At 40.2% G+C, this 27882-nt stretch overlaps 1 protein-coding gene across 1 annotated transcript; it reads right to left on the bottom strand.

Moving 5' to 3' along the window:
- Positions 1 to 1249: 1249 nt before the first annotated feature.
- LOC137890167 (olfactomedin-like protein 2A) lies at positions 1250 to 27882 on the bottom strand. The gene is made up of 8 exons (XM_068734301.1): positions 27648 to 27882; positions 16478 to 16741; positions 14148 to 14255; positions 13432 to 13608; positions 12523 to 12769; positions 8828 to 9127; positions 7897 to 8082; positions 1250 to 3767 (listed from the first exon to the last, which is right to left on the bottom strand). The coding sequence occupies exons 1-8, from the start codon at positions 27714 to 27716 to the stop codon at positions 3163 to 3165; spliced, it is 1956 nt and encodes a 651-aa protein (XP_068590402.1). The 5' UTR covers positions 27717 to 27882; the 3' UTR covers positions 1250 to 3162.

Raw genomic sequence — 27882 nt, 5'->3', positions numbered from 1 at the left:
ATTTTGGGGTTTTGCAAGGATATCAAGTCATTCCAGGTCAAAAGGCAGAAGACACAAGTCACTGATTATAAGTCAAAGTCGCACTGCAAGTCTTTTGGTATTCAGTCTAAAGTCATCAGATTCATGTGTCATCTGACACGACTCCACAACTCAAGACTGGCATGTTTTTGGCTAGATATAGGCTTTTCTTTATGTTTAATATGAGACTAATACTCAGAGGTCCTGATGAATTGTTGCAGTGTTGGGTGTGTTTTTGTAAATGTGGGTTGATCATGCAACGGAAGCTCCCTTTACTACAGGGAGAAATATCCCCAGTATAGCAAAGGCCTGTGAGGGGCCTCTTACTTACTTACTTTTTACATTAACCCAATTACTTCTTGACCATGAATGATATGTGGCTCAATAGTGCAGTTTCCGGCTTCACAGTGGCATATAACGTGGGGACAAAGGCTTTACATCCCGGCCACTGTGAATTTATGATGGTACATGATAAGTATGTGACGGTGAAGAACAAGAGGCCCTGCTGATGTGAACAGGATCATGTTGAGTCCTGATTTAGCAACAGGAGAGCCTTTGTGTTCGCCATGAGGTGCAGGGACTGAAGAAGCATAGGTCATGTGAGTTGTCAGTGTTCATCACCTCGACTAGCATGGACATCATTGTTCCACTACAACAACATGTCAACATTTCGTGACAGAGTTCATGATTGGACACACCATTAGTGCTGAGCTCATCAAACCTATGGCCTTGCCTTGCACTCATTAATGAACCTCATTATGTGAGTGCAAAAAAAGAACACAGTTCACTGATATCTTCTTAAATGAGGACCACATGCATGGAATTACCACACCCACTATTCAGCTCTTGATATATTTTAACGTGTCCCTTCAGAATTGCTTGACTTGGTGCTGAGTTTCAAGATTTTTAAATTCCCAGCCAAGAAATCAGGCAGCCGTGCCCTTATAACCATGACCCAGTGCGGCTCCTTGTACTGTATTTTGGGATTGAGATCAAGCAAAGAATGGCGACCTTTACCTCAGAACTAGCTCATGAGAGTTTTGTACTCCAGAAGTCAGAAGATCTGAGTCATCATCCCTTCAACATGAAGTGAGTCCTGCAATCCCATGGCATTTACAGGGTCACAACAGACTTTTATCAAATAATTTTCTTCTCATAGCACAGACACACACACAGTTAGTTTCAAGTGGTGTGTTACATTTTATGACATTATTATTTATGCATAAAGACCTTGCAATTGAACAAATTACTTTATTGCAATCAGCATGCCTTTTTATGAATAGACTTACAAAACACTCCTGATTGTTTAAGAACAAGCCCAATAATGTGGTTGTGAATCATTAATGCTGTACAAGACCAAAACAACACTATAAAGTGCTGTAAGAGTTACCTCATGTGTTTTAAAGCTTACCATTCCAATTATGTGCCTCATCAGCCCGTCTCACCCTCAACTCGTCAAATACGGCAGTTTGGTCAGTGGCCTTACGTGTCAAACAAAAGCGCTCTACGTGGACACAGCCTGCCTAATTATTTATATAATATACTATTATAAAATATACTTATTTTAATCCAAACTACAATCTTTTCCTATGCCTAACCAAGTTGTGTTGCCTTAACCTAAGCAAGTTGTTTCCTGTCTGTATTCAAGTGTATGCATGTGACGACCGGGAATAGACACATGACGAGTTGAGAGTGAGAATGTGTTGGCCTCACACAGTATTGTAAGTCATTGTCAAAAACAAAAACATTCATGGTTTATGGTGTCCATTATTGAAGATGGCACAGCTAATGCTACTGTATACCTTTTGTATCAACATGTTCAAATACTCAATACTTACAACAATTGTAGTGGTTATGCTAATGATATTAACAATGATGAACATTGCATATTTTAATACAACATAGAAGTTCAAAAAGATGCATGGAAATTAGAAATAAACGGTTGTATCATATTGTCAAATTAATTCATGTAAACATATATATAAAAAAAACTAATTTTGGAGTTCATACTTATATTTAACAACATCAATGGTAACGAGACAGGAAACATCATGAGGCTGGAATAATGATCAAAGCAGATTCATGATCAAGGTGCTTGGTGATAGGATGGAGTAGATAGGCAAGTGAAACAACAGCTAATACTTTAGTTTTACAAACATTTCTCACAAGGAGAACTGCTGTGGAGGCAGAAAAAATCTCATTGGTTGAGTTAAATGTTGGAGGGTGGAGCCAAATAACACTAGCTATGTAGAAATATTTCTAGGCCACTTAAAAAGCAAAAAGGAAAACACAGGGTCAAACATTGATGATGGTTGCTAAATCTAGGCATGGTATATTACCTAAAAGGTCAGCTAGTTAATTAGGTTATCTTAACTTAAAACTCAAAACTTAAAACTAAGTGACAGCAAACGTGGCTGAAGGTAATACTGAAGGTAAATGCACATTTCTTGCGCTACACTACAGCTGGAAAACTGAAGTCACAGCGGATCAGCATTGGGTGTTTCATTAATGCTTCTCTATCACTGGCTCATTCATCAGCTCCTTATTAGCTGACTTGTAACGTCTATCACGTTCATGCAGATTATTATGGCCGTGCCATTATTATTACACTTTTCACCCAATCACACCTGTAAGTGGCATGTCAAATCTTGTACTAGAGTAGTTCATTAGTAGTAGTTAGATTAGTTCTGACATGTTATTTCAATACATCACTCAGGTGCCCAAATGTACATTAAAGAGTTATTGGATACAAAATCCACCGTTATGTGTTAGCATGATATGCCTATTTTAAACTATCCTTGTATAGCTATCTATCTGTCTGCCAGTTAGCCAGCCTGCTGACATGTCATAAATGAACATATAAAGAAGTCTCTATGCTTTTCTAAGACCTGCCCAATGAGCTTTAACTCAACCTGTGAGATTATTTTCACTGTTGGTTGTCCATTCTATTGATATATTGTACAGTCACATCTCGAGGCATGATGAATGTTTGGTACACTGTGAGGTCAGGTGTTTGAATAGCGTGCATTGGTAGTGGAAGGCTTGTGTGTTCATCCTTTCTCCTGAGTCCAATATGGCTGCATCTTTTTATTTAGGTGCCACACTGGCAGGCCTACAGTGAGCTGCAGCACAAACTAGCTGAGCTCACTGGTCGACAAAGTTTACATGATAAGTGAGCTGATGGCCATTGTCCCAGGCATACAAAACCTTCTCCTTGGGGTTGTAGTCAATCTGGGTGGTGAAGGAGTACTCATTGGTGAAGGACAGGCGTGGGATGGCTTCAGTATTGGTGTGGGTGTCATAAGCAAAGTTCACCTCACCTTCCTTTTGGTTGTATACATTGACGGCATACAAGACACCACAGATGATGAAGCAGTTTCCGTAGGAGTTCCGCTTGAGACCTGTCCTCCAAGTTGTTTCCTTTTTCAACGACAGGTCTCCAGGATCCAGTTTACTGATGACGATCACCTCCTGCTGGTTGTAGTCATAGTCCATGGAAGGGTAGATCACCCACAGGCCGCTTTCGTCCACTGCAAAGTCAATGTCCGAGTGGCCCCTCCATTTCCAGGGGGTGGTGTCCTCGTAAACCACGTCATGCAGCAGTGTCCAGGCTGCCACATATCGCATCCTCAGATCATACTTGATGATGTTCTTGGTGAAAGCTCTGTTGTAGTAGAAAGCTCCATTATAAACCACATGGCCTGTGCCTATCCAGTTGTAAGGCAGTTTGAAGAGGTTGCTCCATCGTCCTAAGATAAACAGGAATATCACATTAGCTTTACTTATCTATTGTTATTTACCAATGAACACATTCTGTTGCACAAAACAGACCACTGCTTCACAAGTGATGCAACTGCTCATGTGGAAGTGTCTGTGATCACCAGTGGCCACAACATTGGTTGTATTCACCTTATTCTGTCTAATTTTAACAGAGTGCAGCAGGAACAAGTTATACAACTTAAATCTCTGAAATAAGTTATTATTTTTGCACTTCTGGTTCCTCGTTTCTAAGTCAATGTTTTTTTTATAATGGGTTTTAAGTTAGATACCTGAAATAAGGTCTGTGGTTAACACGAGATTTAGATGTCAGTAAATACCCCACTCGAGAATTTTGAAGCTTTTATGTGTCTTAAAAAAGGCGGCTGCTAACTAGTTGCTAAATGAGACGACTAAACGTGATCATGCTAAACACTAGTTTATTCGTTTAGTTTATTGATTTTGCACAATTTAAACAAAAACAATTAAAATTAAACAAACATAACAGTGATAAATAAATATCACAGTGCAGGAAAAGGCAAAAAGCCAACTGGGCTTATTTGAAGCCTCCACCTATATAATATTAAAATTGTATAATATTACAGAGAACATAAAATGAATATGCATAAGATATGACTACGTAAAATATTATTGAATAGTCCGCCTTCAGCTAAGTTGTGGTGGTTAATGCTAGCTTTTTTCACCTGGCAATTGTATTTACGCCTAATTACAATTGCTACTCATAAAAGTGGTGATCAATTGTGAAGATCTTGCTGAATAATATGTTTCAGTACCATAAACGTTTATTTTCTGCAATAATCCAAAATCCAATAGAAAAATCCCACTGGCTTCTTGTTGAGGGACCAGGGCGATGTTAACTTCTGGGTTACAGCACGCTATAGTTCCCTTTTTCCCGCCTTTGTCATCCCACTTCCGTTAAACTGTCATGTCAACTTCCGGTACCTAGCTAGTTGAGTAGTCAATATTTCCACATCAAACTCAGCTTCATTGGCTTTATTTATTGCATTGTCTTAAGAACAGATGAAGACCCTTACTCAGAGAAATGGCACGGCTAAAATGCTATGTTAAAGAAGTCACTTCGGGAAGGTTGCCAGATTAAAGTAAGCTAGCTAGCCATATGTTCAATTGCTTGTGACCTAGCGCTAGTGAAATCTGTGCTTTGAATATATCTAATGATCAGTCAAGTGTCTACAGTTGAACATGCTTTACAATCGGCATTCCTTGCAGACATTTCAAAATAAAAGTAAATTTTTTTTCAAAATGTATACATTTCAACTGTGAGGACCTGCCTGGAGCCAAGATTCGGCACACAATGTTAGCTACTGGATGAGAATGGGAGTGAGTGAACGTGACATGTCCCTAAACCTATGACGTTGTGGCTCCAGTAACTCCAAGTTAATAATGATTGCCGATTGTAAAGCAAGTTCAACTGACTGATAATGAATTAATGTATTCATAGCACGGATCTCACTAACATTAGCTAACAAGCAATTGATCTCCTCATCACTTGACACAAGTATTGCAGCAGAGCCATTAGTTGTGGTAACAGTGTTCCTGTCCATGAAATGGGAAAGGCACACAGTAATTCAGGTTTACCGTCTGCAGACATTTCTTCAAGTGCTCCTCATCTTTGGGAGGTGGATGCAGGTTGTAAAATGCCCCACAACACTCCAACCTCCTCACTTTTTAAAAATGTCTTAACATTGTTGTTGTGATTGCTCCCTCCTCTTTATCCAATCATTACGGCACCCCTAACTGAACATAATATTATGATACTTGACATTGTAGATTTACTTGATCGTCTTTGGCAAGCTAGCTTCCTCTCAGTCGGAAGTGGAATGATATATTGAACGCGATGGAGTCACTCTTGTTGTCGTGGAAAATGAGGTAAATGGGTCTATCAAAAAAGCCTGTACTGCTGCATCATGCTCATCCACACTTATTTTCATGCATGTAGCTTCCTATTTGTGTAGAAAAATGATTTCTCTTTTTTTAATCCTACCTGCAATGCCAACCTTTATGTCTTTTACTATTGCACTGTGTTTATTGGTATGAACTGTTTCTGATTCTGAAAGCTCTGATTGGTCAACTGTTTGTCTAACTGTGGGATAGAGGCATCAATGGCGACAACACAAGAATAATTTGAGTAATTGAACAAATCGGAGATATGCGATGCGATTTAGAGGACTGAAACCAAGCTATGACATAACAACTTACTTCAGACATGACACTCTTAAGACTGGACTTGACACTAAAAGAAAAAATAATGAAGATTTTCGTTTTGACCAGATAGCTTCATGTGACAGTGACACAGTTTGTTCAGGAGTTCACTCCTAAACAAACTGGACTATAGGTATCATTTTCTAATCACATCCTATCTGCTATCCTAACCTTCCAACCTCAGGAAGGTAATGATAATAAATGGAAAGTCCAGTGAAGGAAAAAAACAACGTGCAGTAGAACCCCCCCATCCCCACCCATAAGGCCAACCCACACTCTTAATCCCTCTCCACTGTGCCCAGTTCAAAGGAAAGGCCAAAGCACATGTCAGGGAACAGCAGGCATCGCCTCCACTCCAAATACCTAGTCATCTGCACACAGCTGTGAGCTCACCGGACTGCAGGACGCCTCGCATGTAAGTACATTTAGAAAGCCCATTGTCCAAACACATCTAGATCAACAAGCCAAGTCCTATGAGGGGAGATCATCTTAACTCTCTTAGAGAGTGTAATCCAATTCCTCAGTTGATTTGGATGTGGAAGAAGTTGATTTTCCCACCCACTGGAGCCATGAAACAACTAAGACCTACATTCCAGAGATCTCATCAGTCTAACAGAGCTCATTGGACAATCAACATGAATCAATGTCATCATGTTAAAAAACACAGATACTCGTTAGATCAATGTGTTAATGTGATAATGATGTGTAAATTAGATGATGAAAATGATGTAAAAGTCAAGATATGTGTCAGTCTGTAAAAACTGAATTAAAACCACTAATGTAGTTGCTAACCCACCAAAAACCACAAAATATGTTTAAATGATCATATTGGAATATTCAAAATATTTAATATTACATTTAATACAAACATATTGGTGTTAAACAACTTATATTGCTTCATCTATTATTATGGCATTTCAAACCATAACTTCTTAGCACTAAATCTTGGGATAGCCACATTTTATTTTAGTTGTCCCACCAGGTCTCTGTAAAGGATAGTAAATAGGATGCGAACGTAGACGACAAATGCCCGTGCAAACTGGCTCCTCATGGCTATTTTAATGAGGAAAGGTTAATATGCGCTTCAGACTATAAAGGTTCATGGTTGTGCGCTGAGGGGCTACAGCGTAGCTAGGTGCATACGTGGGTACTCTGCTCCTCCTCTGCTTCCGTAGTCTCAAGCTGCAATGCTATTGGATTTAAAAACATTTGTGTTGTGCTAAAAACCTGGTTTTACAAATGAGAAAGAGTCCGGACTAATGCCTTATGCTGTGTCTCAAGCAGGATCCACTGAATAAAGCAATTCCACCCAACCAAGTTTATACTTGGCCATGACAGGCTGTGATTGGGCCCCTCAGGCCTACGTCATTGATCATGCTCAGCAACTTCCTCTAGTACCAATCCAGCTGATGAACGATGACAGCGAACTCGAGTTGGTACTAATGCCATATGTATACTCCTCGATCTCAGTAAATACCTATATAGCTCACACATATTACTACTGACAGTAATATGGCAAACCACAGCAATTAACGTCTTCATTAAAAAATGAGTGGGTTACCGAAGACTCTGTCATATCAAGGCTATACAACCTCACAAAGGTGTGTGTGTGGTGGCCCAAGAGGCAGCACAACTGGACACATGGTATGTAACCTCTGATCCTCCTTTGACTGAAAAGGTGAAGGGCCAAAAGCAGACAGGTATATGACAGTAGACTTGAATCTGGCTGTAATAACCATAGACTGAAAAGCCGGTTTAGAACGCAGAGTCACAACCTAAGACTTATCTATGGTGGGAGTCCTGTTAATCCCTGTGATCAAACACAAATATGGATTATGGTGGGCAAATGGGGCATTGTAAAAAGACCTATTATAAGCACACCTTGCTTGAAGTTGTCCAGGTTGCGGAACTCCACCAAGTTGTTGCCATAGTAATAGTTAGTGACATAGATTTTGGAGTCTTTAGCCAGAGGATCCTTCATCCAGGCTCCCTCGTTGCGCCCATAACTGTGCTGCTTCTCTGGCTGGTCAATGGATGCTAGAGTCCCTTCACAGTTTAGGATCTTCCCTGGAAGAAACAAGCAGAACATTCAACATGTACGCATGGGAGAGAATTACTTGCATTACCATGGGCTTAAATTGATTTCACACTCGTATATTTCTTGGCAGAGTGATCCTACAGGCTTTTCTGCTGCTGAATTGCCCTCTGTCGCTGCAGGCCTGCAACACAATACTGAGTTTAGGCTACAGCCACACTACTACGTTTTTGTTTAATACGCATATCTTGTTCTACATTTATGCCTAGCGTCCACACTATCTCCAGTGCAACAGGGACTTTAGCCACCCTGCAGAGCTACGAGTGTGAAAGCAGACAACAACAAAACGCGGAAACAAGTGAGAAATGTGTGTTAATCAAATTTCTTGATCCATAACCTAGAAAAAAAACTTTCATTGGAAAGTGTTGATTTTTAAAGTAAATTAATGTGTATCTGAGAGGGATAGAGCAAGACCTGCAATTCACTAAATGTGTCAGTTTGAGTATGTGTAGTATGTGTAGAGGACGCTTAAGTATCAAGCGCGACCTTTTATTATTAAAGAGTACAATAATACTCTGTTGTATTTTCTGTAAATAGGCAACCAATCTACTTCCTGTTAACAGTGTACGTGAAACGTCATGTGATATCCGTTTTCAGGCATGTTAGTATGGACAAAAGAATAATTTTGAAAACAATACTGGACGAAGATCGTTTTTGTTTTAAAACCCCATTTTAAAAAGAAAACGTATTAGTGTGGATGTAGCCTTAAGCACATACCTGCTCTGTGGAGAATGGGCCGACTGTTGTTGTTGGAGTTGTCCAGCACCAGCACAATGGTCGGAGCTGGTCTATCAGATGCTGGTGTATTTTGTGTAGTGGTAGTGGATGGTGTAGTAGTGGTGCTAGTTGTGGTGGCAGTAGTCGTGGTGGTGGTAGTAGTAGCTGTAGTGGTGGGAACAGCAGTGGTGGTAGTGGGTTCAGCCACGGTGGCCTCCATGGTTTCCAGGACCATTTCAGCTCCTCCATCCTCTGACTGGTTTTCCGTGATGTGATGGACTGAGTACGTTCTGACATGGTCTGGGGGTGGGGGGTTACAACAGTTACAACATCAATGCATCACAAAACACCACTTTGTTTGACAATGTTGATTATTTTTTCAGTTGTGGGTTGACAGAGAGACAATATTGATTTCCGTAAATGTTATTCTCCAAAGTCATATTGCACTGGTTGGCAAAATGTGGCCTACATGAAGACATAAGCTAATAGTAGTAGCATGTTAGCTTGTAGCATACTGTAGCGTAGACCAACAGCAAACATAAACAAGCTGCCAGATTATTTTCACCATATGTGTGCGTGTAATGTGTAATTTTGTCTTGCTAATGCAGGTGCAGGTGTAGCCTAACGTTATAAAAGTCATATTTTTAGGGAAATTTTGCATCTAAAATACACAACAGAAAACGAGTGGCGCTGTATACAGTTTGGATGGGAAGCGAGTAAATACAACAAAGTAATGCACAGATAACAAGACGTCAAAACCTTGTTGTTTGGCACAGCAGCATGCAAACAACGTAGATATGATACTATTTAATATAGAGAGGTGTTTATCCTTAGTTGTGAATGCCAAATTGCAAATATAGAAATTACAGTTATGCTCGAAGATATATGAAACCCTTGATGGACATTCATCCTTTCCTGATATAATATTTATTTTTGATACTTTTCACAGATGTCCACCGTTAATATGGCAGATCATCTGAAACCGTTTTGGTTTTGACAAAAACATTTGAGGAAGGAAAAAGAGATTTTATTATTATTTGCAACCAAAAATTAAATTTTGTATTTAAAGAACATTGTTCATGTTATATCTAAATTGTAGCTCAATAAATACAAAGGAATTGTAGCCTGTGTCACATGGTTTTCTTTGTCCTGTAAGTGGAAACTGTTGATGTGTTAGAATGACTACCTTTTTAAAAAACAGTTATGGTGAAAAGATGTTCAAAACTGGGTAATACTTGAAAGTTTTCTCACCAACTATATGAAGACGTTGGTTAAATATTCACAATTCGAATTTCACTGTGATTTGCAAATCTGTCTTTCAACTGAAAAACGTCAATATGGTTTCTTAGTTAGGGTCTAAAATGACTTATTAGCAAATACAGAGGATGAAAAAATTCTCAACAGCAAATTGCAGTGAAATATGGTCTAAATGTGAACGTTAAATCAACGTCATCAAATAGTCTGTGAAAAGTTTTTCATTTTTGATTTCAGCGGTGACCATAGGCATTTTTTGTACACGTTTTTCAATACAAAATTGCTCACACTGAAGCCTTTAGTTAACCACACTGAAGCCTTTAGTGTTCCTGATGGTGTTACCACCGTTGCAAATGCTTGGACAAAGTGTCATTATTTTTTTAATCAAAAACCCATATTGGTCAAACACTTTTCTTCTTTGTTTTTTGTTTCAGGCTTCTATAGTCACTTGTGGACAGCAGGTTTAATCAAATGCAATCTTAGCAGAGGGAAAGTCTGCTCTCCTTATGGTCTTCAGACTCTGATGTCCTGTGCTGCCAGACAGATGTGAATAGATCACAGCAATGCATCTTACTGAACACGTGGACCTGATGACAGAGTAGAAACAATTTTTTAAGACTCTTTTTACAATTAACAAGAGCCATAAAGTATTTTAAGATAATCAAGGAGTTTTGAATTGCACCTGTAATTAAATGCAACACTTCCTTTAGTTTTGCCAAAGCAAACTAAAGGAACAAATCTGTTAAAACCGTAGTATTTCTGCTTGAGTGTAGCTAATGGCTCTGTGTGGAGAATACATGAAAAAAGAGATCAGATAACTGTTAACAGACGTCAGATGTCATCCATCTGTAAATGAGATGGGATGCACATTACACTTCTTTTGTTACCTTCTTATTAGACCGATCAAAGACCCCTTCAACATGTTGCTACGATGAGGAAGATATTTAAGTCCTTTTTAAAGGACCATGCTAGTTTTTTGCACACTATCCTTTGTGCTTGACATTACTGATACACATTTTCCAAACAACACCATAGTCTTTTAGGGTTTTGAAAAGGAACAAAGGAACATGGTACTTGCTTTTATCATTGTCAAAGTTGCATTCTAATTGTATGGTATTGCAGCGCATACTTTTCAAATCAATCTGCACACCTCTCATTAGAGTTGTTCTAATACCAAAACAAGTACTGCCTCTTATTTATCCTAAAATGTTGGATCGGGTATCCGTGAGTATAGTAGTCTATGCACCGATCTGATATCGCGTCATCTTTTCATTTATCAGCTCATTTATGCTACACAGGAACAACAACAGTGCGTCACATGCTACCTGATCCGTACGTCCTGCCAGATCGGTCCTGAGCATGTACAACACTCAACAGAGATGAGAAAGAAGTAATATCACTTTTCAGCTACTTCCATCAGCAGAAAAAATTATTGCTGCTTCCGCAATCGTTTTTAACGCACTGGTAACAGATTGTATCGGCCAATACGCAAGTACAGGCATTGGAATTGGTATGGGGAAGGAAAAAATGGTTTCGGAATATCATTGGCTACAAATGCCTCAATCTTAATCTTACAGTTGTATAGATACATTTATGGTTACTGATAAAAAAGTTTAGGATACAAAAACTACTGTAGGCAGGTTAAGTGAGTGTTTAGCATTTTCCTTACTGAATTCCAACTCAGCTCCTCAGTGGCCATTAGTAGAACACAGTCTGACAGCATTATGTGCGTGTGCCCTGTGCAAATGCAGCATATTCACTCAACTAGACTTAAACAGGATTGGAAGAAGTCAGAAAATGTTTTCTCTGCATTGGTGAGGGTCCCCGCACATTGTTGTCAGGAGTGAAGCTGAGGCATGTCATGGACATGGCAGTGCTCCATTGAGACAGCATTCCATCAACTCCATCTATTTTGTCAATAAAAGATTTGGATTTCCTGCCTGCTGAAAGCACACCGGCAATCCAATCCTGTGTTGAGTACATCAGCTTTACTTAAAACAACAGTGAAATAAATTTTGTATTGAGGGGATCTTGTTTGCCACGCAGCGATGGATTCCCTGTTTTATTGTCAAATTTGCAACACAATTAGAGCCTTATCTTACACTTGCGTAAAACAACATTCTAAGGAAAGCTTTATATTGTCCTCAATTGGAAACTAAATCCAGCTAATAAAGAACTACACTCTGGCTCAATGACTCCGCTGGCTGCTGGCTGATCCTGATCTATTAAAGTGGCATGTGGGGTTAGATTAGATTGCTGAAGAAACAAGTTTGGATCATTTTCAACACCCACAGTGGATCGCTCACAGATGATCGCACACAGATGGGAGCGCAAACTCAGCTAAAGTACGAGCTCAATGTTTGCTTTAGCTCAGAGTGCGTGACACTCTACGAACACACCACTAGAGTATACAGTGTCCCGGCCAAGCTGAAAATGCTCACCTCCTCTATGCTCATCCTCATCGGTCTTGGCAGCCTTGTAGTATGTGATGCCCCTCACCACGCCGGGCTGGTGGCCAACCACCTTGGCTTTGGCTGTAGGGTCAGGCTTGGCCAGCTTTGCAGGCTTAATGACCTCCTTCTTGGGTTTTACGACCTTTTCTTTGGGCGGTTTGAGCGAAAGTTTGGCTGCAGGCGTCTTTTTGTTGGGTACTTTTACAGTCTCTTTTGTTTTCTCACCATTGGTGTCCTGTAAACATGACACTTCGGTTATGTCAGGACAATAATATTGTCATTACAAGTAGTGCTAATAATGTTGCCAGTATTATTATTACTAGTACTGCTGCTGATAATATTACTACTGGACCAAATGCATCTATGTTGCAGCTGTACTAACAGAACCCATTGTCACTATCAACTCATCAAATATGGACGCTTGGTCAGTCTGATATCGACGCAGTGAGCCACATTGTAGTGTCTGTATGGCCCATGTAAACCCATCCTCGACATTATTAGTCAGAGAAATCGTTGTATAACGAGGCCAAGTCCATGTAGGATGTTACGTATCTTACATACTTAATATAGATACTTAATTCTTAATTTGCTTTTCTTGCCTAAACCTAAACCTACTTACAAACTACAAAAGTAAACTTAAAAACTAAGTAAACCTACGTTTTTACAAAAGTAACACTAGAGGGGAACCTAGAGTGTCATAGTTGGTATATATATATATATATATATATATATATATATATATATATGGCTTTGGCTGTAGGGTCAGGATATATATATATATATACACCTACTACAATGTCATAGTTGCTCTAATGCTGTCATAGTTGCTCTAATGCTGTCATAGTTGCTCTAATGCTACCATACGTATACAAAAGCACAGAAAGTGTTTCTTGGAACCTGTGCTTTGCTCTCAGAAGAGTCTTTCTGTAGCAGCTGCAGGCTGAGGCTGGAGATCTCCTTCTTGATGCTCATCATAACGTTGGAGTAGTTCTCATATCTCTTAAATTGGTTGGTGAGGCTCATCATGCTGTCCCGAACAAATTCATTCTCTCGCGTAAGGTTCGTCTTGATTGTCTGCAAGATAACGTCATTATTTACATCAATCATAATCCATTAAATAAGCTCGTAGTTACACAAACCACCTTTCAATCACGTGTCTCAGAGCAACCCTTTGATTATAATTAAGGATGCACTGATACTCAAATATCTGGATCGGGTATCAGTGACAATTGGGCTGAACTATTTAATTCAGTTCTATGTTCATATAATATACATATTGTATACTGGGATTTTAATTCCTGTTCTGACCAATTCGTTGCTTGACTTTGAAGATTTTATGCCAAGTTGCTTTTATATTTTAATGATAAATAACAATTTGATAATTTATATTTATGTATTTACCTTATAGTCTGTTTTGCAATGTTTAAGTCAAGCCTGATGACTATAAAAGAATGATTCCAGTCACTTAAACACACTGAAGCATACAGCTTATGAATCAAACAACGTTATCTGATCAGTGCCAAAAGCCCGGGTATCGGGTATGAAAAGGTGGAATCGGTGCATCCAGAATTATAGTGATATGAGGAGATGCACGAGTTTGGGTGTTGGCCTACCTCTTCCAGAGTGTTCATTTGAGACATCACTTTGTTGATGTAGGAGTGGACCTTCATTAGGTCCATGCTGTAAAGTGTTCCCTCCAGGAGGTCCACCATAGATTGAAGCTGGTCATTCAGGCCATAAAAGGAGAAGAACTAGCATTACTCATCAACTCCTGAACACAAACCTGACAGCTTTATGTGCCTCTGTTCAACTGCAGCAATAGCTTTATGTGCCCTCCAGAAACATTTCTCTGATTACCACTATTGACATCCACACTGATTGCTCTCAGTCTGGGGTTCATTCAGAGTCCGTCTTAATGATTTTATACCTTTCCTTTTCAATGTAATCCTTTCCGTCAGATATGTATTGGCTTAGCCTGAAGTTTAAAGTGGAGTCAGACATCTGGAACTGCCTTTTGTTTCATATGGTACATAGCGTGCTTTTCCTGCCTGTGAAAAATGAAAGTGTGCTTTAGGTATGTGCAGAGGTGTGCTGACGTGCTCACTAAGATGTTCGATGACATACAACTACAGCCAGGTCACACAGAGTTGAAGAATGACTTTCTAAACTGGAGGGATATTTCCTTTCATTGATTGCTTTTCTTTTAGTTCTATTTTACAAGCACTCTGAGTGAAACATAGAAGCTTCTCATTTCAGTTTGTTTAGTTCTTTTTACTATTTTATAGCTTATTTTATTATTCTCTGTGTTAGCGTACATTCTATGTACTCATATTATAGTTGTTTCATAATTCCTTTTAGTTATAGTTATAGCACTCATAAATATTCATAAGATTTTATCACAATAATCATAACACATTATGAAGCATTTTAGAATTACTTGTAAGGTTAATTACTCACTCACTTTTTTTGCAAGGATCATAGTGTATTATAATGTAAAAAATAATTTACAACATTTTGTGTGGTGTTGCAATGATTTAAACTGACACTGCAACTTTTTTGATTCCTAGTTGTCAAATGTGTTGAAAGTAACAGACTATGCAAATTTACAAAGGATGGAATTGTGTAATTTTTGTACAAACAACAACTGATCCATCAGTATCCTTTGAAAAACGTGTCAAACTCAAGACCCGCGGGCCGGCCACGTCATTTTATGTGGCCCGCGAGAGCTTGAAAGGCATATGATTGTCTTAAAATTAAAGTCTATGCTGCTTTACAGTGTACAGTGACCATAAACTACATCTCCCACAATGTATGTTGATTTTGTGACCCGTGAGTGATGGCAGCAGTTTTTCCATATTGATGTTTAACTAAAGCGGTTTTCCGCTTGTGATGAGTGATTGAGTGATTGAGTTGAAAAAGATCAACAAATAATCCCCAAATGTCCAAGAAGAGAAAAATGTATGCAGAGGGAAGAACATTTAATGAAAGATGGGAAAGCGAATACATGTTTGTGCTTCAAGGAGAAAAAACGGTCTGTCTTCTGTGCTATGAGGCAGTGTCGGTGGTGAAGGAATAAAATTTACATCGGCATTTTGACACCAAACACGGAGCTCAATTTAGCCTCCAAGAAAAACATAAAATTGTCCAAGAATTAAAAGGCAGACTGCAATCGCAGCTGAATATATTTACAAAAGTTACAGCTAAAAATTATGTGAAAGCTAGCTTTATTGTGGCTGAAGAAATCGCCCGAGCTTCCAAGTGTCTTTCAGAGGGTGCATTGAAGCAGTGCATGCTAAATGTATGTGAGCAGGTGTACTCCAACCAGATACAGACTTTTAAAAATATCAGTTTGTGAAGAAACACCATCGCAGACCGAGTTCAGGAACTAGCAGGCAATCTGACAACACAGCTAGCTGAAGAGACGAGCAGTTACTTGTCTTTTTCATTAGATGTTGATGAAAGCACAGAGAACACGGATACAGTGCATCAATCAATGTTTATTAGAGGCTGAAGGCAGACTTGACTGTCAGTGAGGAGCTCTTAGATGTAGCTGCCATGCACGGGAGACAACGGGGAGGGTTCACAAAAACAGCTTTGAACAAAGTCAATGTAATAACTTGTGTTTGATGATATTTGTCTTTGTTATTTTCTTTAAAAGTTTGATCTTTGATAGAGTAATGTGGGTTTCTTAACCCTAAATGTTCTTACATATATTTGTACATTTATATAACTGCATGTACAATATTTTTACATTTGAATAAACAATAATCAAATGCAGAGACAGTTATTTAACAATATGTTAGGAGTACTTACATTTATACAGTCTTACAGTTACAACTGCCCTTACAGGGCAACCATGACGCTGATGTGGCCCAGGGTGAAAATGAGTTTGACACCCCTGCTTTGAAAGATGCTATGATCATATAAATATTCATCTCCTCACCTTTAGTAGCTCGGGGGCCTGTTTCTTCAGCTTCTCCATCTTCCACTCATTCTCACAGGGGTTGAGGGAGGACGGCGGGGCTGTGCACGAGCACTTACAGTCGGACCCAGAGCTGACTGTCTCCACCGTGTAGAAGTCCTCCACGCGTACGCTCCCGCTCCGCAGACGCTGGCAAGCATCCTTGCTCAGAGGGCGCATGATGCACTTACAGCGGCAGTCTGAGCCCTCTGACGTCATCCGGACTGGCTCAGTCTCCCCAAAGATCTGGAAGACAGAATGTGAATTGTCCCATTTTCAAATCCAAAGGAAAATTTATTTTTAGCCTTTTTTTGTGTTGTAACTATAATCCTCTTTTCATTTTTGCACATAAGAAACTCTTGGATGAAGTGGAAAAGTCTCTTTATTGTTGTACTATTCAGGGCTGAGAAAGAATGTAACTCGGATATCAATGACCTGGATTGCACTATATGTTTACCCAAACCCATAAAATGTCATCTATTCCATTAGTCAACCCCTGTTGGATTTCCATGGGATATTAATCCATTTTTTTATTACAGGGAAACAAAAGAAAGGGAAGGAAAGTGATCTTGAAAAATAGCCACAAGCTTCCCCTACTTTGAATGTTAGCAGGTGTGACTCAACTGAAAGCCTCAGAGACAAACATAACTCCAAAAGACTTTGGCTGCCATGTATGATGACAGAGCTCTTGCAGGCTTACTTAATAAACAGGATGCAATGTATGGCAGCATGGACTGACATTCCACACTACAATACATGAAACAAGTGCAAGCTAGCATACAGTGGAGCTTTCATACAAAAAAAAGAAGTGCACAGATTTACAGCATATTTGCCCATGTTCATAATGTAAATGTTCAGGTGGTGATGGTGAGTTGGCAGAGTGAGGTCTGCTGGGAACTCTGTGACTTTCTCCACTACAATCCAGCTCCCCTTATTTCACAGAGGAGAGGGGGGCACTCGTTCAGGTGACCAAAACCTTGTGTAGCAACAGTTGTGTCACATTGTAGATTGCATATATTGTCAATGCCAGGACACAATGGGACGCAAATTTGTCCTGGGTGGTGAGCACGGGGGTTGTAGTTGTGGGTGATGTGAGGATGCAAAAATGTTTCAACTTGAGCAAAATTGTAGCACAATACATCAGCGGGCCACCTCTGGTTTCTGAAAAGTGAAGTAAATGCAGAAAACGGCATTCTTTCTACTGGCCAACAGATCTTGATGATCAGCATGATGTTCATTTAGTAAATGATGGTCCATTTAGAGTCAAACAGACCATAAAGCAGGGTATGCTTTAGGGCGGGGCTACCTTGTGATTGACAGGACTCTACTAGAGCGTTGTAGTCTGGGAGTTGTCCGTGTTTTCGTCTTACAACTTCATGAAAGTTTATTGTAACATTTTAGTCGCCTAAAAATGTCTTATTCAGCGTTCGGTTGTACTTAGCTCAGCCCTCTTGTGTCATTTCTGGTTGCAGAAAAAAAGATGGATGGCAAGATTTATACAACCTGTTTCACATATGCAGTCATACTCCTGCACTCCTGGAAACAGACAGACATGTCACAAAGTCACTGTACAGCCTCACTGTATTAAAACCTTGTCTCACCCGCATGGAGACGCCATATTTCACGGTTTCAGTTGCATCCTCTGTTGTGCATTGTAAGCGAATTGTTTACCACAGGTCATTTGTTTTTGTTCGATAGGCTGCATGCATCGTGCCTTTTCAAAATGACAGTTTTTTGTGCTTTACATGCATACACTACTTCTAAATAAACTTCAAATCTAGGTTTATTTAGTTTTTAGTTTTACTTGGTTCGATAGGTTTAGGAAAAGATCGTGGTTTGGGTTAAAACAGGTACGTTTGTTATGTAAAATAAGTACGTTTGTTACCTAACTGGCGTTACTTAAGTACGTAAGTTATGTAACAAAACTATGGTAAAATACGTCAATGTAGACTTGATTTCATACGGGACACGAACAGCAGACTCCTGAATAAAAGTCTTGTGTTTGTTTGACCCATCTATCCTCAAGCACAGACTTTCTTAATCGTTATACTCGGTCAGTTGCTCTGAGCGTCTAATAATGACGTGTTTACATTGGAGTTATTTGAAAGGCCCGTGTCTCTCATACAGACTCTAAAGAGGGCCTCTGTGCATCGGTATCAGACGTCGAGGGCCACAGACCATTCGGTATTTGACAAGTTGGGAGTGAACGGGTTGGTGTAGTACATGTGCATATCCACGCAGCTTTTCGTAGGAGCATTGTACTAGTCATTGCACTGGTTTGGTATCACTCATGTGTTCAGTGTGTGTGCTTATTTGGAGTCATGACTGCTGGACCATGTGGTGGAGGAGGTTTGGACTGTCATCTCTCCTGGGGAGATTTAGGGACCTCTGCAGGATGGGCGCACACGTGGTAGCACTTTTATCAGAGCTGGAGTTCTGCAACGCAGAGATTCCTCATTAACGAGCTGTAGTCCTGTCCTCATGTGACTGAATGTAGGAGGTAGTACCCTGACAATATGAATACAAGAAAATGGAATAAACATTTCTCACCATCTTCGTTGTGATACGTGTTTTACGTGATTTAGCATTTTTTAGCAGGACAGCAGCAGGCTGAAGGTAAGTTGGGGGAGTGGAAGAGGTGGAGGTGTTGGGGGCTCATTAGTGAAAGAATGCAGGCTGAGTGATGGGGGGGCCTTCCCTTCCATTACTGCAGACATACTGGGAGGGGGTCTGATATGGGGCAGGACTCCTGTGTGCAGAGCCGGGCCAATCTTGACCCATGTCAAGCGAAAAGGCAGCAGGTTGACAAATCCTACAGCCACATGAAAACAGAGTGGATTAGCAGATTAAACTTCTTTAGCAGAGGCTCTTCCTACGGCCCTGCTGAGCTGCATTGTTCAACCCAAGCCAAACACCAACTGCTGCATAGCAACATCCGCTTAAGTTGCTTTAAATTGGAGAAGTCAGAGAAATTCCAGCCAGATTTACTTTGGTACTTCATGTTTTGTCTAGTCAAGGACTAAATCATTACCTGGCAGGCTCTACTGCATCTTATCATGAAACGTTTGAATCATTCTGCCAATCGGAGCAGTTGTCTCCTCCTCCTGTCAAATCACATGTGCTGGTTTGACTAACTGACCGTCCAGCATCTCATGCCAAGCTGACCTACCAGCATGAGAACAGGCAACACAATTAAGAGCTCTAATAATTAAAAGCACAGAGTATCTAATGCATGCTTACAGCTTGGAGTCTTTGGCTTTGACCTCTCAAGTGCAGTCAAGTTTCAGGTCAAAAAGAACACAGCTCAAACATGAACTTATGTCTGCACAATGGGAAGAAAGGAGCTCTATTAGATCAGCTGCTGCAGCCTTTAGCAGCTAACTCTCCCTGACAGTGATGAAGTGAAACCCCTATTGTGCTCAAGTTTGCTAAAAACACAAGCTGTGTTCCACAATGGCTGCTGCATTTGTTAGTTAAAGTCATTGGCCCTCAGGCAACATTTTGGTGTTTTATTTTAACTTTCTTTTCCTTTCAGTGGATTCATACTAGTGAGCCACGTGATGGCTGTGACAAGAGGAGGTCAAAACATTTAACAAGCTCATATTAGTATTGGAGCACAAAACTACATCAATAGCAAATTTAAGTTAATGGTGATATCTTTAGGCTCTATGAATACATGTAGAATTATATTAGCCTAAACGTCAAACATAATGTCAACCTAAATGTGAAGTGTAATTCATAAGGGTTTTCAAACTCAAAAATGCTAATGAAATATACAATCCATTAGTGAAAAACTTAGGCTTGGATAACAGCAGGCTAATAGTACACGACTCCTACGACAGGTCTGGACCACAAATTGTGTTCAAACCTAATATTCAAAACACAGGAAAACTGGTGAAAGTTCCCCTGAATCCCTCCAGCCACTTAAGAATGAATCTGGGCGTATGAGCGGCTCTAGCATGAGGCTCTGTGTTTCAGTAGCACTGTATCTGCAGCCTTGGGACAACTGTAAGGTGAAAAAGGTATCCTGTTCCAACCTTCAAACACAAACATAAGTGCTGTTATGACCTGCAGACACCCCCCCAACACACACACACACACACACACACACACACACACACACACACACACACACACACACACACACACACACACACAGACACACACACACACACACACACACACTCTTTACTTTTTAAAATGATGTTCCCATAAATGCACAAGAACAGTCTTAAGTCCATCCAGCTTGTGATTTTAAGGACTATCCCTTTAAAATCCACATCATCTCCTGTCAAGGTTACTCAGGACTAAAACCGGGGTCCACATTCCGGTCTAAAGACTCTGCCGGATTTTTAATCTAATTAGCCACGCATATGATAAACAGTCTCACTGTGCCACTGTAAAGATTAACTTGGTACAAAGGGGGGGGGGGGGGGTTCCTAGATATGAACCATGAGGTCGGTGGCTCAGACTATAAACAACAACACTGGCATTAGCACAGGGATGTTAATTAGCTGAACACAAAGGGTATCAAGCACTTGCTGCTTTTGCAGGTACATATCTACATTCCTGCTGAGTCTGTTTATGTGTCCCGACACATGGGCCTTCCAGTCCTCACAGCACATCATCACACAAAAATGACAAAAAGACTATTATGACATTTCTGTTATACTAAATTAATTAATGGATTACTTGTGTGAAAGTTCCTGTCTAGCCACAGTAAGATTACAGAACTCTGGAAAACATAAACAGGATTTACTCACATTTGCTTTATTTCCCAACAATAAAATCATCAGTCTGCTTTAGGGAGAGAATCCTCTGAAAACACAGATACAAACCAAGCTGCCAATACAGCTCCCTGATGAAATCCACATGCTATAAGAATCCATTCACAGGCACAAAGAGACACTAATTGTTAGTGTGTGTCTAGTGACCTCAACAACGAGTGGAATGATAGATGTTGCCAATGTGTTTTCTCCAGATGATTTGTTACAGCAGATGTTAACAAGCTGCAGAGGTCATCAATGCTCAGAAAGATAATGTGCTCCATTTATTGAGAAAACAACAACAAAAAACATGAAAACTCAACCTTCTGGTGGGTAGTGTTATCTGAAAGAACAAAGGCCAACGGGTGATTTATAATGAAGATCTTCATCCTATACATTTCTCAAAGCTAATTAAGGAATGCCAAAAACGTTTTGTATAACAGAGTTACTTTGAATTGAGACAATAAAAGCGTGCTTAAAAAATACACATATTTTGATTTCTCTGCAGCTACAGTACATTACCTGATCTGCAGCCATATCACATCCACATCATTCCACACTTTTAAGCCTGTTTGTAAGATAGCCAGCCATTTTTCTAAAGGACCTGTGTGGAAAAGTAGCTGGTCGGGGTGCTGCTGTCACCAACCAAGAACATTCATCAACTGTTCTTAAGATGAAATTTCTTCTTAAACCTGACTTCCACAAAGATTCTGGGACACTTAAGAGGGCTGACATGTTTGTGCTAAATAATTGGTTATTGCATTTTCTTCAATTGTACAGTTGCATAATATTATAAGATTTAAACTACGATAATATCTTATAATTACTATATCATTATTTTACAAAACATCATGGTGAACGAGTAATAGCATCCCATGCATCTTTTTTTGTGTTGTTTCACATCCACTACTGAAGCTACTGAATACGACAGACATCATAAGAACACGTCGTGAGTCTGATGCAGACCTCTCTGGGACCTTTCTAGAGAATGAATTGAAGAAAGAACTCAGGAAGATATTGGCGAGTGACACCCGTTGATATTTGAATGTTCTGCAGATTACATACAGTGCCAATGTTTTACAAATTCTCAACTTCTACAACACCGCCTATGGCAACAAAGTCTGTCAACTTGGAAACAGCACAGCTAAATCCACCTCTCAGCAACTCTAAACTCACTAATTCATACTTTATAGCTGGTTTGTTTACAAAACTGTATAAAAATAACATGTTAGGTTTTATGGAGAGACAGTTTTTGCCTGCCACAAAATAATCCCCCCTAAAGCACAACGTATTGTTTCTACACTTTTTTGTTGTTGTATCTTTGTACTAAGCTGCTGCTGGTGGGGGCAGTGCTATCAATCTTCTCATTTAGCTCACAGCAAGAAATCCAACAAGAGGATTTCCCAAAATTAGGGAAAGAATGTAGTTAATAGAAAATGAAGCGTTAATGTTAATCGCAGGTCAGTAATGGGATGCTAGCTCCAATCTGAAGCAAAATAAGATGCACCACACGACCTCCTCTTACCTTCGGTATTGCTGCATATAGATCACACTGCTTCCTGCACTGACACGGATTGCTGAAATAGCTTGTAAATGGTACTTTTCAGTAAGAATATGGGTGTAATTTCTGGGGGATGTCGGCCTGATAAGAAAGACATGCTGATATGTTGTTTGTTTCTTCATCTCAGCCTTAGAGCTGCAAGTCTTGAAGGGGATTGAAGAGAACATATTTTTGCACAAGTTTATAGTTGTTCACTGTATGTGCACAAAGGGTAGTTGAGGGTTTAAAGTTGTCTTTTTAAAAAAATGACCGTAGGCATGACATTCATTTACTCTTCCATGTTTGTAAGTAAACTACAAGAGAACACAAGGGCCCAGTTCTGTGAAAGGTCAAGGTCCCCAGGGAGGTGGTGCCTGAGAGACTTTACAAAGACTATACAAGAACTAGGACATACACTGCAGATAAGAGACAAACTCAATTTGAAACATCTCTGTGATCATAAATCCTGCACTCAAGGATTAAGGGATCTGCATAGAGAGAGAAAAAACAGCCCAAACCATATGAAGCCATAGAAGCTTGCAAAAAAGACCAATGACGCTTTCAAATGCACAATTTCAGAACAAAAAAATAGCTCATGAGCTAACTCTGGCACATTTGCATAGAGATGGAAATGGGAATGTTGATTAAAGGGGACATATCATACTCATTTTCAGGTTCATCCATGTATTTTAGGTTTCTACTAGAACATGTTCACATGCTTTAATGTTCAAAAAACTCTTTCTGTTTCTCATACTGTCTGCCTGAATATACCTGTATTCACCTTCTGCCTGAGACGCACCGTTATCACGGCTGTCACTTTAAGTCTTTCTCCCGGAAAACCACGTCAGCTGCTATTGATCAAGGTTTTCCAGTCCTCCGCGTCTGCGTCGTTAACGTCTTCACAGAAGCACCGCAGTCAAGGACTTACTGTGTGTTACAACTACACAGAGTTCAGTGCCACTTGTACTGGCAACTGTATAGTTGTGACACCACAACCTTGCGGACGTCTATGAAGCTAGATTTGTGTCTTTATTACGCAAACAAAAAAATATGTTTTGAAAGCAAATTTCTCGCACTGCAATCAAAAATCAAGTTTGTAAGTGAAAATATATAAACTGAGAATAAATTATTTATTAGTTTTGCTTATGAAACTATAATTTTTGGTTGTAAAACAAAAACCTTTGCTTTCAAAACGAAAAGCTACGGTTTCAAAATGAAAAGCTACGGTTTCAAAACCAAAACCAAAACGTAAAGCTACGAGTTGAGTTTGGACGTAGTGGGCGGGGCATACGCTGCTGAATGAGCCAGGAGTTTCTATTGGTGGGTTCGACTTACGTCACATGCACGCAGAAAGTGAAGCTTCATGTCAACAACACCTCATGTCGTTCTTTAAAAAAAGAGACTCTACGACACTAACAACATGAAAACAAAGTGAAGTGCTAACAGAGCAATATAATGTCAACTTACCTCCATGCCGCTCATCACAGTAACCTCTACAGTGGAAGTAGATGCCGGGATCCAAGTCGAACCCACCAATAGAAACTCCTGGCTCATTCAGCAGCGTATGCCCCGCCCACTACGTCCAAACTCAACTCGTAGCTTTACGTTTTGGTTTTGGTTTTGGTTTTGAAACCGTAGCTTTTGGTTTTGAAACCGTAGCTTTTCGTTTTGAAAGCAAAGGTTTTTGTTTTGCAACCAAAAATTATAGTTTCATAAGCAAAACTAACAAATAATTTATTCTCAGTTTATATATTTTCACTTACAAACTTGATTTTTGATTGCAGTGCGAGAAATTTCCTTTCAAAACATATTTTTTTGTTTGCGTAATAAAGACACAAATCTACCTTCATAGACGTCGGAATGGCTCGTTTAAAGGCACAGTTTCTTAATATGAGCTGTGTGCATTTCTCTCTCGATTGAGCGTTTCGCTACTTAAGGCAGATGCTATTAGCAACTGAAAATAATATTAATGAGAAACTTGAAAATAATAAGTGTATTAGTAAATGTACTCAAGCACCAGTCTCCTAAGTTCAAGCCATACTACTAATATTACTATTACTGCTACTACTAAATCCTTCTGGTAGAGAGCCTTTCAGCTAACTAACTATTGATAAAATGAGTAGCATAATCTACTTGGCTGGGTGTAAATAGCCTAATAGCTGCCTTGTGACTTTTCTCACAATGAATAAATGAGTCTGTAATAAAAACAAGGCTGTGTTTTAATGGCTTGAGATAAGATTTTTTGACCAGCGAATAGAACCCTGTATTACACTGATTTAAAAAATCACAGCTTTTTTGAGTTGTTGCACAGCACACTCATGTGGTTTTGGTATCTATGCAGGTTCATTTAATGGTGAAACTTTGTTTACATTAGTTAATGTAATGTTTATAGATCAAGAACAGTCAAAGTCATCCCCACAATCTATTGAGGAGAACAGCCTAAAATACAACATCCTTATTGACCATTTTGTACCAAAGCCAAGCAACGTCAGACCAGTGTAAAGCCCGGTCGTGTGCAAGGCCGTGCACCTGAGTCGTAAGGTGAATGTTGACCTATTCACACAGACACCAAAAGCAGGTGTGAATGAGGTAGTGGTCTCTCTCATTTCGAACAGCTTGCAGCTTTGTTTCAAACACGAACAGAGCGACTTGACTCTCTGCAGACTGATAATGTTGACTCTTCATCAAGCCCCATGAGACATTCTCAATTAAATGAAACCATAACATGGCATGACAAAATGTCGGTTCACGTACACCGTGGCAATCATCTACGGCCACAAGGCACCTTCCAGCATCTGTAAGTGACTGTAATCATCGAGCCCTGTCTCTGCTGCTCTGGGCTATTTCATTAAGGCCGACTGAGCATCCCCAGTCTGCTGTTTCCTCCTCTCCAGCCCCCAGTTGACCCTGGGCCGATTGTCCTCGGGGTTGTTTACAACCAGAACACGGAGCAGGTGCACGCACTGCTTCCCACGCCACCCTCTGGTGCCCTCCATGCCCTCTTGTAAGCAGGCTTTTGTCTCACATTAATGTCAGTGCCACCAGTTTGGCGACACAGACTATGACTGGGCGTCTCCATTGGCCACAAGACTGGAGCTGTGCCACTGCTGCATGATGGGGAATGGTGTTGTGAGGAGAAATATGTAGGGATATAAAGCAAAAACAAACAAACAATGGATTTACTATAAAACCTTCAGTCTTCATAAACATGTCTGATACAGCCTAAAATACTGGATCAGGTATCGCTGGGTATGTGATCTATACACTGATCTGGAATCACATTATGATTTGTTTATCAGGTAATTTATGCTACACAAGAAAGATTAACACATGCCACTATCTACCTGATCTATGTGCCCTGCCCTATTGGTACTGAGCATGTGCAACTCTCAACAGAGATGAAAAAGCAGCAAGATGGCTCACTCATCATCAGCTCCAGAAAAAACGATCGCTCCGACAACAACCGATGATCAAGACTCTCTGTTGAGAGTTGCACATGTGCAGTACTGATCAAGTAGGTGCAAGCGGAGAATGTAACGTTAGCAGTAGCTAGCAAAATGACAGCAATTTGACAATATCTTACAGTGGAAAATCCCACAAGTAAAAAGTCAATGTGTTTTTAACACACTGGTATCGGATCGGTACTCGGTATGTTCATGTGTCTGAATCGGAATCGGGAAGTATAAATGGTATGGGAATCTCTCTAAGTGACAATGCAGCAAAGGTGTCTGGATGGACTCCAACAGGGGACGCTGAGCTTTTGGTTTCAGGTTATCCACCAGATGTTGAAACCTGGCTGCGGGGATTCGCCCCCATTCAGACACAGCATCAGTGAGGTCCAACACGATCACAGTCCGTGTTCCAGTTCATCCCAAAGGTGTTGGAATGGGTTTCAGTCAGGTTCTTAATCATTTCTTTAAGGAGCTTTGTTCGTGCTTAGGAGCATCGTCACATTGAAACCGAAGAGGGACAAACTTAAACTGTTGCCACACAGTTGGAAAAACAGGGTTGTCTAAATGATCGCTGTAAGCATCAAGATGTCCTTCATTGGCCTCAACCCAACCACACACATATACTACAAAATATTTTACTACTACTAACACTACCACGTGCTGCTTCTATTACTGTTGTAATTAGTACTACTGCTGCTACTTTTACTATGAATACAAGTATTCCCATCACTACTATTACTATGGGGCGTTTGCTCTGCACTCACTGACCTGGCCTCTGATTGTATCTAGAGCACACAGTTGTTTATTCACACCATACATGTGCAACAGAGCCTCTGGTCTTATAATATGTACTGTACATGCATGTTATCTTCTGGCAGTGTGTGTGTGTGTGTGTGTGTGTGTGTGTGTGTGTGCGTGTGAGAGAGAGTGTTACCCCGGTTAGGCTGAGGGAGAGTGAGGGGTTACTGGAGTCCAGCAGCTGTATAAACAAGGGCAGCCACATATTACTGTTACCCCACTGGGTGCCATCTCTCCCACACTCTGCTGGTCACACACCGGAGGTATCATCACATCAACCCACTGTGTCTCGTGTCACACAAAAGCCCTCGTTGGAAGGATTACCTCGAATCCGAAAAAATAACACATAGCCACACAACCATCTGCCGGCTTTAGACAGAACTTTAGAGGTCTGGCTTTGGGAAAATGTTGGTCAAGTCACTTATTTGTCTGAGGCAGAAGCACCATGACATGAAAGAGGTTGAGCACAATAACAGTGGGATACTGTAATGATAGGATATTTAGACATCAGTGACTCTACACAGCTCTTGTTGCGATGCAATACGCGAATCCTGAAAACTCAAATCAAACCCCGCCTGTTGAGTCTCTTTCCTTACCTTGTTCTGTGAAGACGCATCCTTACACAAAAGCAGCAGGCAGGCGAACAAGTTCGTGTATCTCCACATCTTCTCTCCTGAGTGTCTGGGCGTGAAGTTCAGAAATCCGAAGCGACAGTCACTGCAATCAGTCCATTAGGTAGTAGCGCACTTATTTGAACTCCATGTCCTTTTCACACAGGGAGGATGATACAGCCTGTCTGTAGGACTGTATGGACGTCAGTGTGTGCTGAGG

The sequence above is a fragment of the Cebidichthys violaceus genome, unplaced genomic scaffold (assembly GCF_023349555.1).
Source record: "Cebidichthys violaceus isolate CVI_PGR_0920_01 unplaced genomic scaffold, fCebVio1.0.p SCAF_62, whole genome shotgun sequence".
Classification (NCBI taxonomy): domain Eukaryota; kingdom Metazoa; phylum Chordata; class Actinopteri; order Perciformes; family Stichaeidae; genus Cebidichthys; species Cebidichthys violaceus.
Note: the sequence above shows the minus strand (reverse complement) of the source record. Positions and strands in the feature narration are given on the sequence as shown.